The 16,227-nt window shown below is 46.3% G+C and overlaps 2 protein-coding genes across 7 annotated transcripts; one reads left to right on the forward strand and one right to left on the reverse strand.

Moving 5' to 3' along the window:
- Positions 1-1,655: 1,655 nt before the first annotated feature.
- On the forward strand, positions 1,656-9,868 carry LOC123427073 (pentatricopeptide repeat-containing protein At4g38010-like). Of its 6 annotated transcripts, none has more exons than XM_045111019.1 (7): positions 1,656-4,047; positions 4,151-4,215; positions 4,531-4,809; positions 8,033-8,180; positions 8,323-8,386; positions 8,496-8,671; positions 8,964-9,868. In XM_045111019.1, exon 1 carries the CDS (start codon positions 1,671-1,673, stop codon positions 3,435-3,437), a length of 1,767 nt encoding a protein of 588 aa, XP_044966954.1. In that variant the 5' UTR covers positions 1,656-1,670; the 3' UTR covers positions 3,438-4,047; positions 4,151-4,215; positions 4,531-4,809; positions 8,033-8,180; positions 8,323-8,386; positions 8,496-8,671; positions 8,964-9,868. The 6 variants fall into 6 exon arrangements, with proteins under 6 accessions (XP_044966954.1, XP_044966956.1, XP_044966955.1 ...); XM_045111021.1 differs by having other exon boundaries at positions 8,503-8,671; XM_045111020.1 differs by having other exon boundaries at positions 4,157-4,215.
- Positions 4,231-8,039, reverse strand: LOC123427075 (protein FLOWERING LOCUS T-like). Its single transcript, XM_045111026.1, has 4 exons — positions 6,225-8,039; positions 5,203-5,264; positions 5,045-5,085; positions 4,231-4,692 (listed from the first exon to the last, which is right to left on the reverse strand). The coding sequence occupies exons 1-4, from the start codon at positions 6,414-6,416 to the stop codon at positions 4,463-4,465; spliced, it is 525 nt and encodes a 174-aa protein (XP_044966961.1). The 5' UTR covers positions 6,417-8,039; the 3' UTR covers positions 4,231-4,462.
- Positions 9,869-16,227: the final 6,359 nt, after the last annotated feature.

A 16,227-nucleotide genomic window follows, 5' to 3' on the forward strand; every position in this document is an offset into this window, starting at 1 on the left:
GAAAATTAGTTACAATTTGCGGAGAACTACAACTTCACCGGAAAGCGAAATAAAAGATTTGCCAAGAGGGACATCCTTTTTGTTAAACAACAAAAAGCAAATTTATTGGTAAACAAAATAAAATAGCAATAATTAAATTCATGTTCCAGCAGTACTGATCCACAAATTATCTAAACTAATAAAATTTGTTGGCAGTGATCCACAAATCATTTGATTACTTTGCTCGCAGTATTGATCCACAAATTCATTTGCTGACCAACCCCCACGGTGACAAGCTCAAGTGCCAACACTCATGTAAGCCTGTAGCTTTGCATCAAGGTGCCTCTCATGCCAACTACGGCTACAAATTTTAGAATTGGAAGTGCATCGTGGAGGCTAACTCACATCACTGGAAAAAGACACATGATACCAGATCTTGATGATGGATGGCTGGGACCGAGGACGCGCCTGGACGCCCTTAGGAAACGCACCAGCAGAGTAGCTCCACCGTGCTGGGGGCCGGCCCTTGGTACCTGGCGGCTGGCACCACAGGAAGAAAGCAGGGAGGAGATGGAGCTTCAAAAGGGCGACGACGACCCTGTATAGATTGAGAAAACAGCCGAATTATGGCGGAGGACGACTCCCCGGATCGAGGCCGGGCACCAAAAGCCAGAAACTAACCCAACGAAATCTGGGTGGGATTTGCTCTGTACCTATTCCTGAAAGCGTAGGAGGTCCTGTATATCTGCATCGTGGACTTGACGAGCTCCTCGTTGAACAGCAGGTACTTGCGCTTCCCTTGCGTCGTGCCGGAGCTGCAACACCAAGAAGCATCACTATGATCAATCCTTGAGGAGAGCTTATATAAAGAGGAGCTAAGCCGATCCGTCGCGTCGGCAGGGCCATCGACCCTGATGAACCAGAAGTGATGGAGCAGCAGCATCCAGATCGGACAAACGACACCACTCCCCGGCAAGCCTCCACGCGCGACGTGCCCGAGCTGCCATGCCCCGCCTCGATCCCGCCTGGATCGAGAGAGCCAACGCCCCACCCCGGACTTTGCTTGGCCGTCCGCGCTGCCTCTCCATTTGCTTGGCTGCTGTGGCGGGACACTGGCAGCAAGAGGCGCGGCGACGCACCTCGCCGGAGGACGGGGCCGGAGAGGAGCGTGCTCATGGCCGCGGTGTAGGACGGGCCGGAGAGGAGCGTGCTCGTGGCCGTGGTGGAGGACGGATCCGGAAAGAGGATCCCTGGTGGAGGACGATCCCGCGGTGGAGGACGGGTGGATAATGTGAGCCGGGTGTTTTTTTTTAATAAAACTGAAACGTTTTTTGTTCACTCAAATCAGGAGTGCGGGTTGAATACACAAAACGTTAGGGGTTTTTAATGCAAAAATGCCACAACGGACGCGACGGGCGACAAAAGTGGTACGTGCTTTCTCTCGATCTCTTTAGTTACCCAACCCTAATGAGCTAAGTGCATGTAGAAATTAAAAAGACTGTGTAGATTATTATTGGTCTTGATTACCGTGTGATGAGAAAGATTTTTTTTTTTCTACTTTAGAATGCATTGAAAAGGTAAAAATATATATTTTTAAACAAATTTTTAAGTCAAACCGTACACTCAGCCGTTCTAAAACGAGGCTACTCCATGCCGCGATCACAAAACCCCGAAACATCCCTCCTGCTCCAATGCCGGCAAGCCTCCGCGCCATCCTCGCGTCCCCGAGTCCTCTCACCGCGCGCGCGGTCGCCGCAGCCCAAGCCCTCCTCCTCACCTCGGGCCTCGCCGCGGACGCCGCCGTCCTCGCGCATTTCGCCAGGCGCCTCGTCTCCGCGACGCGAGCGCCCGCGGACGCCGTCTCCGCGCTGCTCCGCCTCCGCCCGCGCCCGCGCTGCGCCCACCCCTTCAACGCCCTCATATCCCACCTCACCCTCTCCGGCGACCCCTCCGCGGCGTTCCGCGCCTTCTCGGTCCTCGCGGCGGGCGGCGACGCCGGGCGGCCCGACGGGTACACGCTCCCGGCCGCGCTCAAGGCGTGCGCGCGGCTCGGCGGCGGCCTCCGCGAGGGCCGCCAGGCGCACGCGGTCGCGTTCAGGGGCGGGTTCCTGGGGCGCCTCCCCGTCCGCAACGCGCTGGTCACGTTCTACGGTGCGTGCGGCGAGTGCGGCGACGCGAGGAGGGTGTTCGATGAAATGGCCGGGCGGGACGTCGTGTCCTGGACCGCACTGGTGTCCGCGTTCGTCAGGGGAGGGAGGTTCACCGAGGCGCTCGCGGTGTTTGGAGAGATGGACGTCGCGCCGAACGAGGGGACGTTGGCTAGCGCGCTGGTCGCGTGCGGGAGGCTGGGGGCCGTGCGCGCTGGGAAGGCTGTGCACGGGTGGTGTCTTAAGAGGGAGAGGCAGATGGAACTCATCGTTGGGAATGCTCTGTTGGATATGTATGTCAAGTGCGAGAAGTTGGATCTTGCAAGGAGGGTGTTCGACAGGCTCCTGGTGAGGGACATTGTTTCTTGGACGGTCATCATAAGTGGTTTGGTGCACTGCAGGCTTCCGAGCGAGGCATTGGAGCTGTTTAATGGGATGCAGGCATCAGGGGTGAAGCCAGATAAGGTTGTTCTCTCCACTGTCCTCTCAGCTTGTGCGAGCTTAGGCGCGCTGGAGTCTGGGAGGTGGGTGCATGAATATATAGAGCGTAAAGGCATCGCGTGGGATGTGCATGTGGGGACGTCATTGGTTGATATGTACGCAAAATGCGGGTGCTTGGAAACTTCTCTTTCAATCTTCCATAAGATGCCCGTCAAGAATATATCATCTTGGAATGCGTTGATCAATGGGTTCGCATTGCATGGTCATGGTAGGGAAGCTCTTGTGTACTTTGACAGGATGGTGGCTTCAGGCTTGCCCCCCAATGAAGTCACCTTTATAATCGTCCTTGGTGCTTGCTGCCACACAGGTTTGGTGCAACAAGGCCTCGGGTTGTTTAATTTGATGAAAAATTCATACAAGCTCTCGCCATGGGAAGAGCATTACGGTTGCATGGTTGATCTTCTTGGCAGAGCTGGGCTCATCCAGGAGGCATACGGTTTAATTAAGGTCATGCCTATGACGCCTGCTGTGTCCACCTGGGGAGCCCTGATGAGTGCATGCCAAGCTCATGGTCGAGTAGAGTTTTCACAGCAGATTCTAAGGCATGTCCATGAGTTGGAGCCCTCTGGGAGTGGCGTTTATGTACTCCTCTCAAATTTATATGCTCTGAATGATAGATGGACTGATGTAAAGAGGGTGAGAGGTCTGTTGAGTGAAAAAGGCTTGTGGAAGGAGCCAGGATCCAGTTTGATTGAGGTGAATGGTAAGACCAGTGAATTTGTAGTTGGACAGACAAATCATCAAGATATGGATGCGATATGTGCAATGCTTTTCATGCTAATGAAGCAAATACATTTCGATGGGCTGTAATTCTTCAGGCAGATTCTCAGTTTTGGTTGGAGATATGATCTTATGCATTCAGAAAATATCTACTGATTTAGTTGGTCCTAGGGACTGGATGGGTAGTCATTGCACACTGTTAGCATCATCTGGCTACACTTATTTCTGTGGGTGAATGGTGATCAAATCTAACCTTGGAATGGCTACTGCACATATATACTTCATTGTTTGCTGCTCTTGTGCTTACGCAGCTTTTCTGGTGTTAAAAATCTGAACAGCCATGTGGAGTATAAAGTCAGCCAGACATGATTAACAATGAATATCAGCCATTGTTTGGTGCCTCTTGGAGTATCCTGCCCCTCTTCAGTTCTTGACCATGATTGATGGTGAATTTCAGCATCAGAACTCCTGGATGGAGGAATGGATTCTGACCCTTACAAGGCACTGGCACAAACCCAGACTAATTTGTAATCATTTTATACAAGGTGAGGCAAAAAGTTGCAGAACCTTTTACATCAGATTGAGTTGAGACTGGTAGAGTTTCTACCCTGCACATAACTGCGCCAAGAGCTATACAGAATATACCAGCCTTGTAAACATGCCTGTTATTAGTCTCTGAAGTTATCCTGAAGTCTAGAAGGTGAAGTGTTCTGAAGGAGTATGAGACATCATTAGTTCTTTGTTCTGCTATCTTTCACTCAACTTGTTAGTTGATGAAGGGCATCTTCTTTTTAACATGACAGGGACAGTTGGTGGATGTCATAATTATATATTCCTCATTAAAGAAGAAGATAAAGTGCTGTTCGAGGTGAGATTGTAAGTTAAATTCACTCCAAAAGCACCCTGTTTAGTACTTGCATGACTGTAGTTAAATTCATTCTGAAAGCACCCTGTTTAGTACTTGCATACATGGCATTGTAAATTTTTAACTAAGATACATGAAATGGTACGGTCCAGCATTTACTATTGCCTTGCGATGTGGACCTTGTTTATGTTCTCACATTTTAGTTAAACATCCTGCCTTTAGAGGATGGGTAATAATAATGCTTCCATATTTATCTAATGTATCGCCTGCCTCCACATCCGTTCTCCCTTTGGCAATTGAAGAACACTGCTGCCACAGGGGGTCCAAGAGCATAAAGTGCGGAGAAGTCTCTTGTATTGAAATTTGGTCTCCATCCTGGTGCATATATTGTTTGCCGGACGGATTGGCGGAAGAGTATAAAAGCAAAACGATGTATTCCTGCAGTTGGTTTTGGGCTTTCATAACTGACGACTTCATTTCCTGTAACAAAATCCGTGTTAACATGTTAAAAGTGAGTTCATTCTAGTACAGAAATTCGAAGAAATTTCTGCCATGAATTGATGTGAAAGATATGGCAATGTGCTGCTTACTAACCAGGTATGCTATTTAAATGCCTTTTTTTTTCTAACTTTGCACCCTAAGCACTTTCTATAGTTGTCATCTCGAGTTTTTATCCCTAAGTAATCACCGATGTACTTTTGTTTGAATAAAATAAGCTAAATGTTAATTTCAACTGTACTTCTGAACCAGCTGAATGTACATTATCTTAGGAAAGTGTTAAACTCATTAAAATATTGAAATTAGTAAGGGAAAAAGAACATGAAGAACCCACCATAACTGGCATTCGTTGATTCTGGGATGTCTGTCACCAACCTGTATGTATATAACCATAAGAAACACTTTTAACTTTTGAGGTGTTACATTGTACACATACAAAAATAATAACTAGTTCAGTAACTTCTACTAATTATGAGATGTTCCAGGTCTTACCAGTGAAGGTATTCTCTTTTTGTTGGGTTGCTTGGACTTGGCGAGTCAGGATCCACCATCACCTAATATCAAGTTAGGTTGTTAGTTTAGGGAGAATAATGTTCTTATCTTAAGACCGTACTAGTTACCATGGAAGCAAAGTATGATATTTCCGCAGACAGATCGATATGCACTTTCTGAAATGTATTTTTGCCTTGTAATTAAGAAGCTGTGGCCATCAAGATACTGGATGTTAGTCAGGAGGCAGACCTGTTCCTAGTGCATAATCGCCAATTAGGCGGTATATTTTGGCTAGGAGGAGCTAGGTGGGAGGGGTGCTAGTGCTTAGGTGGGCAGACGGCCGCCTTCTAGAACAGTATTAAGAAAATATCGACTACAAAGATATCCATTAACCTGATGCTTTTCAGACGAATTTTAATTGAATTATAAAAAGAAGGCAATGTTAAATAACTGTAAGGCTATTATTTTGTAAGTTTCAGTGGCAGTATCGTGACTAGAGCACCTTCATGACGTAAGCAAAATGTGTAGATTCATAATTGTAAGCATTTATTGCCGCATCTAGTCATGATGATTAATATTCTTGTACTTCATCGATGACGTGCATAATTTTGATTCCCAGTCATCACCGAATGAAAAGATGCAGGAATATGTGCAGACCCTATCAAAAGTAAGTAGAATAGTATCTCTATAGGATTCACATGAAATAAATAAGTGTAAGCGCAAAGTTCTTTTTCAACCCGTATAGATGAGGTTGTACAAATTACGGAACGTTGAGATTCTTTGCTCTTAGTGTTATATACGTACAGGTAACGACTGAAGTGTGTGGACTTGAAAAGCTGATGTTATGGATGGGAGATTGCATACTACTTTCTAGAATACAAATAGTAAAGCCAAGTTTGACTTGTGATGTTGAAGCCTGTGCAATTTAAGCAGATTTTTTTTGGGCGGGAACCCAAATATCCCTCCTCAAACTTAATATTGTTCATTGTAATAAACTAATAATGATGTAGCTATGGACTTACCAGAGTGTAAAGGTTCCTCATGTCGCGCCCAGCAATGTCAATCCTTGGTTCAGTTGCTACTTGTGACGGCTTGAGCTCAGAACCATTGGTTAGTTCCTTGCCGTTGTACATAACCTTAAGTGATGCTGCTTTGACAAATGGGTCCAAAATATCCCCAACAACATGTCCTATGGCAAGTGCCTCCCTTGACATGGTTAGTGAAGATTAACAATCTTCGGGGGTTGAGTAAGAATGGGTTGGGTTCTGGACAAGCCAACTTAGTTTGAGTTGGGCTCTGGACAAGCTAACTTAGTTTGAGATGTGAACTTGGGTGAACTGATGAGTGCAGGTGCATGCCCTATATATACTAACAATCAAAGTGCTGAAGGCATTCATGATATCAGGAGTTATGAGCTCCAGACGCCTTGGAATCTAACTTTAAGGTAGAGTATGATATTGGTCGCCATCACTGGAAATATTTAGGCCTGTCCACTCTCTAAGCCTACACTAATTGAAGGAGTGTCCAATGCAATTCCACATCGATGGAATAAAATCTGATGGCCACGCTTACTTATTCCCTATATCTGGAACCATAGACATGATACGTTCTTAGTGAAAAGTTGATTGCCTTTTTGACTTGTCTTTCAGATTGGCAAAACTTATGTTCTTCAGGCTCAACAAAAAAGTTCCCTCCCTCTTCCTCAATAATAGTTCTAGGCAAATGGGATAAGTAAGCATCAAAAGGTCCAGTACTTTTTTTTTTGAGAAAACGCAAAAGCCTTTGCGTTTCATTGCATTGAAAAGGGGGGGGGGCATCCTCCTAAGAGGCTAGTACAACGGTGTTACAAATGTATCAATGGACGTCCCAGGAGGAGGGCAGGGATGACCCTAAGCCCTTTGGCCCCTGCCTTAGCCCTCCTAACAGGTCCAGTACTTGCCAGTGTCATATTTTGCTGCTGTATACAAGTTAGAGCATACATACTAGAAATGATTTTATTTTAATGGTATTTGCAGCCATGATCTACTAATTAATATGAATGGCAAAAGCGGGTTTCTGACCATGATTGGTTGGGAATATTAATATACCACAATGATATAAAGTGGTTACCGGATTTCTATTGACACCTGTTCATTGCCATCTTCCAATTTAATAATTTGTTGCTTGATAGTGCTTTTATCGAGTAGAGGCTTTTGAAGCAAATTAGTGGTACAGGTGTGTGGTTTATTTCAATGCATCCCGACATCTGGAATACAGAACCAAGCCTAGTTCATCCTTAAAAAAATAGAGTGGTAGTTTAGATGAAGATGAGGTGGCAGATTGACTTTAGTTTTTGTTTTCATATATTCTCGGATATGATTGTTTGTTATTCTTCCAATCGAGATCTAGCCCACGGGACTAAATGCTCAAACAGAAACAGGCATAATGTGACTAAGGTCCTGCAGTTGAGTTTGAAATGACAATTTCAGCACAGCCATTTTCCTTTTCGAAAAGCCAACATACAAAGTTTGAACAGTAACTATATCTGTTCTGGACTTACAGCGTCATAAAAACTGAGATTCAAATGCATTTTTGCTTATCTATCCAATAGATGAACATATAAATTCTTGTTTTTTGGTCTTGAAAATTAGTCATTCCCTGCTCCTGTAATTGTATAATATTGCCATCCTTCATATCATGCTATGTGCTCTGAGAAATTTTAGGTTGGCTGGAACCCACAGGGACATTCTGTCACTTAACTACTGTGTCAAAAAACGTCTTACATTATGGGACAGCGGGAGTAATTTCTATATACCATTAAACTGAAAGCTCCTTGGGTGACTATCTTCAGGACTCAAAGCTTCCTTGCCAAATTCAAAGATTCATGCAAGGGCAATGTATAACATGCATGTGCTGCTAGTGAAATTTCCACGAAGTTCGTCGTACTCCGTACATCCCGCCCAGCTTGCCGAACAGAATATGATCTCTAAGGAGTGAGGGTATGGTCTTAATGCAGCTTCGAATGTACACCCGCAACGATGCATTTTCTCTTTGAGATGAGATGACGGTCCAAACTGTCCTTCCAACTTTCTGATATTGTGATCTGTGAAATACACTGTCCTAATCTTTCTATCATAACAGGAATATGCCTGCGGAGCTGATGGGCTTTAGATAAAGAGAAGGCGGAAAGCAAGAGAAAGATAAGGTCTACTGCATTTGTTATTGACTAGTAATAGGGGTCCACAGAATCCCATATTATTGATGTAATCTGTGCCGTAGGCTTGTGTAATCTGATAGCGTATTCCCACTTGCAGAGCGCAGGTCTCTTCAGCTGAACTGGTGAATCCTCTGTGAGTTCTCAAGTTCTAACATTAAACGAGGCAGGGGTTCCAGTAATCGGAGTGAAAGCTCACCATCTCATCACACCTTTCATGTCACCTGGAGCAAATAAACACTACTCCTGAAACTGAACTGGAGTAACGCCTGAAAGGTAATCTCGATGATGACTACTACTAGTAACTAATTTCAAAATTAACCGAGGCAGGAGTACTTAGTGCTGTCTAAACGATACATTGGCAGAAACATGTTGTAGTTTCTGTTTTGATCAACAGATGATTCTGTTTTTTGACTGTGTCCAATAGCATTCTGCGAAGCATGTCGTGATTAAACCTCTCTGCTCACTAATTCCTGTTGGTGCCTCTGCGGTCTTTTAGGCTATTTGGATGTGCCCAAATGAGTAGTACTGTATTATTTGATAATAAAAAGTTCACTCTTGTATGCAGGTGCTATTCTCGTCTATCAACTGGTTGGCTATGGATCACATGAATCACTGTAGCTTTGATGGCACAAGGAGCATATCTGCAAATGGAAGCCGGATCAGATGAGTACTGGATCAGACGGAAGCTGTGCAACCGTTAGATATGCATGACACTTTTGGGGAAAGGGAGGAGCAGGAAAGGCAACGAGGCCAGTTACGTGGACGCAGCGAACGTCAGGCTGGAGGAACCTTTCCACTGGCATGATAATCTTGACCGGAGATGGAACAGACAATGAGCCATCCGCCCATCCCCCTTCACGTGGCGCAGGATCCCATTCGCCGGCCGATGGGACTCGCCGAGATGATGGTCCACCGAACGCCGGCCCTCGGGCCGGGATTCTGGAAATGGACTACCAAGAATCGCCGGAGAGGATGGTGTGGGAGCGCAAAGCTGCTGAAAATGGCAAAAAAGATTGTTCCTCCGCCATTGGCTCGCTGGATCAGAAAATGACACTCATTGGCGCTAAAAGTCGTTGTCTAGATTGTTCTCCTGCCATTGGCTCGTTGGATCAGAAAACGACGCTAGTTAGGAGTACTGAAGATCATTGTCTGTGCTCAGGATGCATGGGGATTTGATGGCAAAGGAAACGTACGTACGTGGACAGCAACTGTCCTCTGGCTGAGCTGTGCGCCTACAGTGTCACCACCCAAATTCGGCTTTCTTTTTGGATCGAAGTTGAATGCTTGTTCTTGTTAAGCAATAACTTTCTTCTTAGAACCGAAATCGCAAAAAGCAAACAAGTGCATGTTTGCCTCATACATACTGCTGCAGTTTTTTTACTTGATATTTTCAACTACATCACACGATTTAATTACTATATTTTTCGTGTGTTTTAACTGTATTATTTTCAATAACATCGCGTGTTTCAACTGCCTGTTTTTAACTGCACTGTGTTTTTGGATTGTACTTTTTAATCTGTATTTTCTTTAATTGCATTCGGTGTTTGAGCTACATTTGTTTCAAGGGCACTTGTGAATCGTATTACATGTTTGGGCTACATCATTTCAATTGCATCTTGTGTTTCAACTGTACTTACTTTTCTAATTGCTGTTGTTATGGAAACAATGTGACTGAGAGATGTTTTTTTAGCGTGATCAGGACAAAGATTAGCAGGGGTGTGTATAGCAAAGGTTGTCGGACAAGAGTGACACATAACAATGATTTTTGAATAGTTTCAGTTGCCTTGACATAGGGCAACCTACTCTTCTGTTAGGAAGGTGTCGATGGAGGTTTGGTCGCACGCACGAGTCATTCTCAACTCCTTGGCACCCTCTCTAAATTTCTCTTCCTCGACGTCGGTTTGAGTCGTCCATGACTCCTCAGGCTTAGACTCTTAAGCTCCCTGGTATTTCCTTAGGAGACCTAGTGTCCTCTGCTGATTTCATTCAAATGAGGGTGAATGGAGTACATGCCCATGGATGGCTTATATAGGCTTAGTGGTCCGTGGTGAAGCTTACCCATGGTGGGAGTATGTGAGAAGGTTATGGTGGTAAAACTTGCTCCACTAGTCTATGAAGACTACTCGAGCCCACCCATGGTGGGAGTATGTGAGAAGGTTATGGTGGTAAAACTTGCTCCACTAGTCTATGAAGACTACTCAAAGGTGGAGGGTCCATGGCGAGCCATCCCTCTCATCCTTCACCATAATGAGTCTTGTACTTCGACCTTTTCTAGGCTTGGTTTTTTTGCTTCTAGCCTTCCTTTTGATTTTTATCATCTTATTCCAGGAAACTTAGGGTGCTTTGGTATGTGTCACGGGGTGGAACACAGAGTCCCACTGTCCCCTCTTCCCTCCCGAGGCGCTTCCGCGGGTGCCCCTAGGAGGCAACCCTAGATCCGTCGCCTCCTCTCTCCTCCTCCCTCTCCCCCTACCGTTGCCAGGGAGCATGCGTGGGCGAAGCCCGTGCGTCGCCGGCGGTAGCGGGCTCATTCCCCTTGCTTGGGGGGGGGAGGGAGGGGCCGCGCGGGCCGACCCTCATGGCCGGGATGCGGCAGCACATCAACGCTCCGGCGCGGGCCGGCGACGGGGGCATGGCGGTGGTGCGACAGGCGGCTTGGTGGTGATGCAAGCCAGCTCACGATGACGGCGGCGACAACTCTGTGCGTCCGGATCCGCCTCGGACACTGCGGGTTGCGGGCTGCCTGGACCGTGGGCAACTTCTCTCACTGTGGCGTGATGGTGTGGGGCGGTGTGGGAGCGGTGGATGTGGGCGACCCCGTTCAGTTGGGCCCTTGCGACAGGACGACGACGCTCGGTGTGGGGGGGCCTTCCTGATGAGCTACCTCGGTTGCAGCGGCAGGTGCGGGCCTCCCTCGTCGGCGGGCGCATGTTTGTAGATGGCCTCGCGGAGAGTTATGCCGCTACCATGGTGGGGCGACATGAGGGTGATCCTCCCCTCTTTTCCTCGTGCTCGGCGGGAAGCTCAGTTGGAGGGATGAGTGGCCTAGATGCACTCGCGTCACCTCTCACCGGCGCGGCACCGGTTCGGATTCATTCGCTCCCCTTTCTCCCCCGTTCCCGAGCCACATGCGGGTTGGCGCAGCTCTACCAGCGGAGCGTTTGCGGGTTTCTGTCGGTCGAGGGCTGTCCGTTGATCCAAATCCGAGGCCTTTGTGTAGGTCTCGGGGATGTCTTGTTGTAGGGCGGCGGCTCTAGCGGTGGGAGGCGCGACGTTTGAGTGTGGAGCATGCATCTCAGGTGCGGGTGGATAACCATGACCTCGCGGGTGGCGTGGTTCCGGGTGGTTGATGGAGTTACGGTGTGATGGTGGCGTGCGAGTGTCGGGGTACACCACTTGCCCAATCCTTCGACTCACCGGCGGTGGCGACGATTCTTGTCATCGTACCCTTCCCGAAGGCTCCGTCGCGACGCTCCCTCTCATATCGTCTTGCTTCGGGTGAAAATCTGATCTTCGTGGATCGGACGGTGGCGGCTAACTTGGTCGTACCCTTCTTGGAGGCACTGCTTTGGAGGCCTGGCTTCGTTATTGTCCGGCTGACCTCTCTATTTTTGTCGGTGGGGTGGGGTGCCAGTGCTCGACACCTTTGTATCTTGCCTTGGGTGTGTGTGTTGTGTGCGTTGTTTGGTCTCTCGGTTGTATTCAGTGATGATTGTTTTATATTATAAAGTTGGGGGATACCCTTTATCGTCTGTGTCACGGGGTGGGATGGAACACAACCAACCCATTCCTCGTCCTTGTTCTCGTGTTTGGGGAGGAGAACCGGAATGCCTTGATTCCTGGGAAGGGAATATTCCGCTCATATGCCGAACCAATACGTTCGTCCAAGTCGGAGGTACCACATGGAACCGAGTAAATAGCATAGAACAACCACATTAGTGACATGCTTATTAGCAAAAAAATCACCACTTTAGAAATTGGCACATTTTTCCCGTGCCGAATTTTTGACATTGGAAAAAAAATCACTGAGTCGTTTTGTGAACATAATTTGACGTGGCTAAGCAGTTGCATAGACGATGCATCGCCTAACGACCTTTAAAGGCATCCAACCGGCACGGTCGAAACCTATTTCCCTGAAGGGAAAACAAAAGCCGAGCTCACTCTCTCCCTCACTCTCTCGAACAACTCACCCCTTGCTCTTTCTGTGCCCCTCTTGGCCTTTGTCCCTCTGTGGTGTTGACGCCGACGCCGCTCACCCTCACCGTTGGCACACAATGTCGTGCTAGAAAGATGAGAATGATAGCAACAAGAAGGGCTTGAACTACAACGACATGTACATGGATGTGTGGGTAAGATTTTCCACTAGTTTTCGTTTGGTTTAGGGTTTGTATTTGTGCGGTTGCCATCTCAAATCTGATTTAAGCTATGTTGATGGTTCCCGTCCAAGCAAGAAACCCCGAGACCACTATTGATGTTTTGTTCTATGGCTTGATGCTAATCTTACCATGTAGTGCAAGGTTCATCAGTTTAAGGCCAAGAAATGTGTTGACTTTGATGGCATAGACACCTGGAAGAGATTTTATGGCTATGCTAAGCAAGTAATGTGGTTTAGATGCTGAGTTGCAAAGTAGATAGCTGAATTTAACCATGTAGTGAATCTTTTAGTTGTTGACTTTGAAAGTTCTTAACTCAATTTAGCCATGTACCGAATGTTGTAATTGTTGCCTTTCAAAGTTCTTATCTGAATATTGTATTTTACTGAATGTTGTAGTTGCTGACTTGCAAAGTGCCTTACTGAATATCACATTTTACCGAACTAGTTGTTACAAATTTGCTAACTAGTTAACTGAATCTTGTATTTTTACTGAATCTTGTACTTGCTCACTTCCAAAATGCCTAACTGAATATAGGTACATTGCATCTTCTAGTTGCTCACTTGCAAACTACTTAAATGAATTTGGTTTAAGGTAGTTGTTCCACTAGTTAACGAATTTAGAAATGAATCTTATAGGTGCACTAGTTATTTTTTACTGAATGTTATTGTTACTGAATTTAGAATTGATTCCTGTAGGCGCACTAGTTATTTATTTTTCCACTGAACTCATGTATAACTAGTGAATTTAATTTAATTGCTAACTGCATTTAGGTAGTGTTATAAGTGAATCCTACATTATTTGTAGGGAGGTATCGACTGCGGAGTGGTTCAGTGGGTTGATGGCCATTGGATCGTTATTACTGCATAGGTTCCTGATAAAACTTTGGGACTTGTTTCATGAGCAAAACTATGGAAGGGCAATGTACTATAGAGCTTATAACAAAGAAATAACTAAGCTTAAGAAGCAGAATGACTTCCTATGCAAGAAATACAATGATCTGGTTGAAGATGTTGGCAAGCTATTTGATTGCCAAGATGCAAAGGTGCAACAAATGGACTATCAGAATGCAGGATGTTGAAGATATGAAGAAAAAGCTGGAAGAGTTAGAGGATCGGTGTAAGATGGAGCAGAAGATGGAGAAGATGAAGCTGACCAAGGAAAGGAGGTGCATCCTTACTTCTCAAGCAGATATCACCAGGAACATCGAGAATGCCATGAAGAAGATCAAGGAGGATAGAGATAGTCTTCAAGAAGAGAAGAAGAAGCTTGAGAGTGTGATTGGTGAAAGTTGGGCATGGTAGCAAGGAGAACCCTGAGAAGATCAAGTCAATGCTAGAGGGGTGAAGTGGAAGTTAGGATAATAAGTATATATTAGGACAATGTATATAATAGGCCGTGGAACACAAGTAAGCTAATCATGTTAGATATATTTTGTAGATCTTCTGATCTTGGTTGTAATGTCCAATGCAAATAATATGTCTAGATGTTAGGCTAGACTGCAATCATATGTCTCCTTGTTGTGATCCCTATTATCACCTACTTATTGTGACCTATTTATGATTCGCAGTATGATACTAGTTGGCATATTTTTGGTTATATTTGTTTGAATTTTCCTATCCAAGTTCTCGCACTAATTCAATGTGTTTTACTTAGAAGTATATTTGTTTGAATTTGTCTATGTAAGAACTTGTTTGAATTTGTCTAGGTAAAAACTTGCCAAGTTCTTATTTTTTGGGTAAGAGCTTTCCAACTTCCTGCTTTTTTGGTCAGAGCTTTCCAAGTTCTTGCTTTCTTGGGACTATCTTGACAAGTTGTTATTGTGTTGGGAAATCCTTGCCAAGGTCCTATTAAATTGGGAACTCCTTATGTGACGCCCTCGGTTTAATCGTAAGCTAAACATACACGCAAATGCGTACGACCAAACCCAAGGACTCACGGGAAGATATCACAACACAACTCTAGACACAAATAAAAATAATACAAGCTTCTTATTATAAGCCAGGGGCCTCGGGGGCTAGAATACAGAAGCTCGATAAACACACGAGTCAGCAGAAGCAACAATATCTGAGTACAGACATAAAACATGGGGTGCCTTAGAGAAGGCTAGCACAAAAGATACATCGATCGAACGAGGCGAGGCCTCCTGCCTGGGAACCTCCTAACTACTCCTGATCATCAACGGCCTCCACGAAGAAGACACCATCGGGATGGCAGACATCGGCAGGAAACTCCACTCCTGGGCTCCATCATCTAGTCGCAGCAAACGGATCAAGGGGACAAGGGGGGAAGCAAAGCAGCGGTGAGTACTCATCCAAAGTACTCGCAAGTCTTACATCAGAACTATTCTAAATATGCATCAGTATCAAAGAAGGGGGGGTGTTATATGTGGACTGACTGCAGCAATGCGAGAATAGAGAGAGAAGGCCTAGTCCTATCGAAGACTAGCATCTTCAGGGTCTTGCAGCAATAGACGAGAGTAGAACAGGGGTAAAACAATAATAGTCATATTGTTACAACAATAATAAAGTGAGGTCACGCCTAAAGATCCTCCCTCGACTCCCTGCGAGGAAGCAATCCCGAGGCAAACTAATTCCAGTTAAGTAACAATTGTAGTTGTATAAGATCGGGGCACAACTCCAAGTCGTCCTGTAACCGTGGACACGGCTATCCGAATAGTTAATTTTCATCCCTGCAGGGGTGCACCACATGTCCCGTCACGCTCGATAACACTCTGGCCGGACATACTTTTCTGGGTCCTGCCCGGCCTCGGAATATCGACACGTTGCAGCCCCACCTAAGACTAATCAGAGAGGTCAGCCCGCCGGTCTAAATCCTAAGCGCAAAGGGTTCATGGGCCCAGTTCCCCTCCGCGCTCCTGCACGATGCGAGGGCGGCCGACGTCAGTCCTAGCATCCCTTAATCACAAGCGCAATGCATCTCGGGACCACTCGGGCGCGCGCCACTACGATTGCTGACATCTGAAAAGCTTCGGGTGATACCGCGACGCCGAGTACCCATAATTCTTCCCGTGTAGCCGGTTAGTGCGAAAAGGTCTCCGACCAACCCAGATCAAATACCCAAATCCATTAACATTTTAATTAGGCCAGCAACACAGTCTCACGGGAATCCACCCGTCTTACAACTAATCATCAAAGATCCGAGTAACAAGGTCGATTAACTGTGTGGTTGCAACATCGGGGGGAATCCGAGGTATCACCCTCGTTGGATTCCGAACGATGTACCCGTCAAGGTGGGCTTAGAGGAATCACCCTCGGGGGTCCCACACTTGAGGGGTTGCACGACGGAGGCGTCATCGGGAATGGTGAAAGAGGAATCACCCTCGATAACCACGACCGACTAGCTATACTACAGAGATATCATCAGGAGTACTTAGCGAGGTGTCACCCTCGATACCCGATAGTATCCATGTAGCGTCGTACAACGAAGGGGATG

The sequence above is a fragment of the Hordeum vulgare genome, chromosome 2H, assembly GCF_904849725.1.
Source record: "Hordeum vulgare subsp. vulgare chromosome 2H, MorexV3_pseudomolecules_assembly, whole genome shotgun sequence".
In the NCBI taxonomy this organism is placed as follows: Eukaryota; Viridiplantae; Streptophyta; class Magnoliopsida; order Poales; family Poaceae; genus Hordeum; species Hordeum vulgare.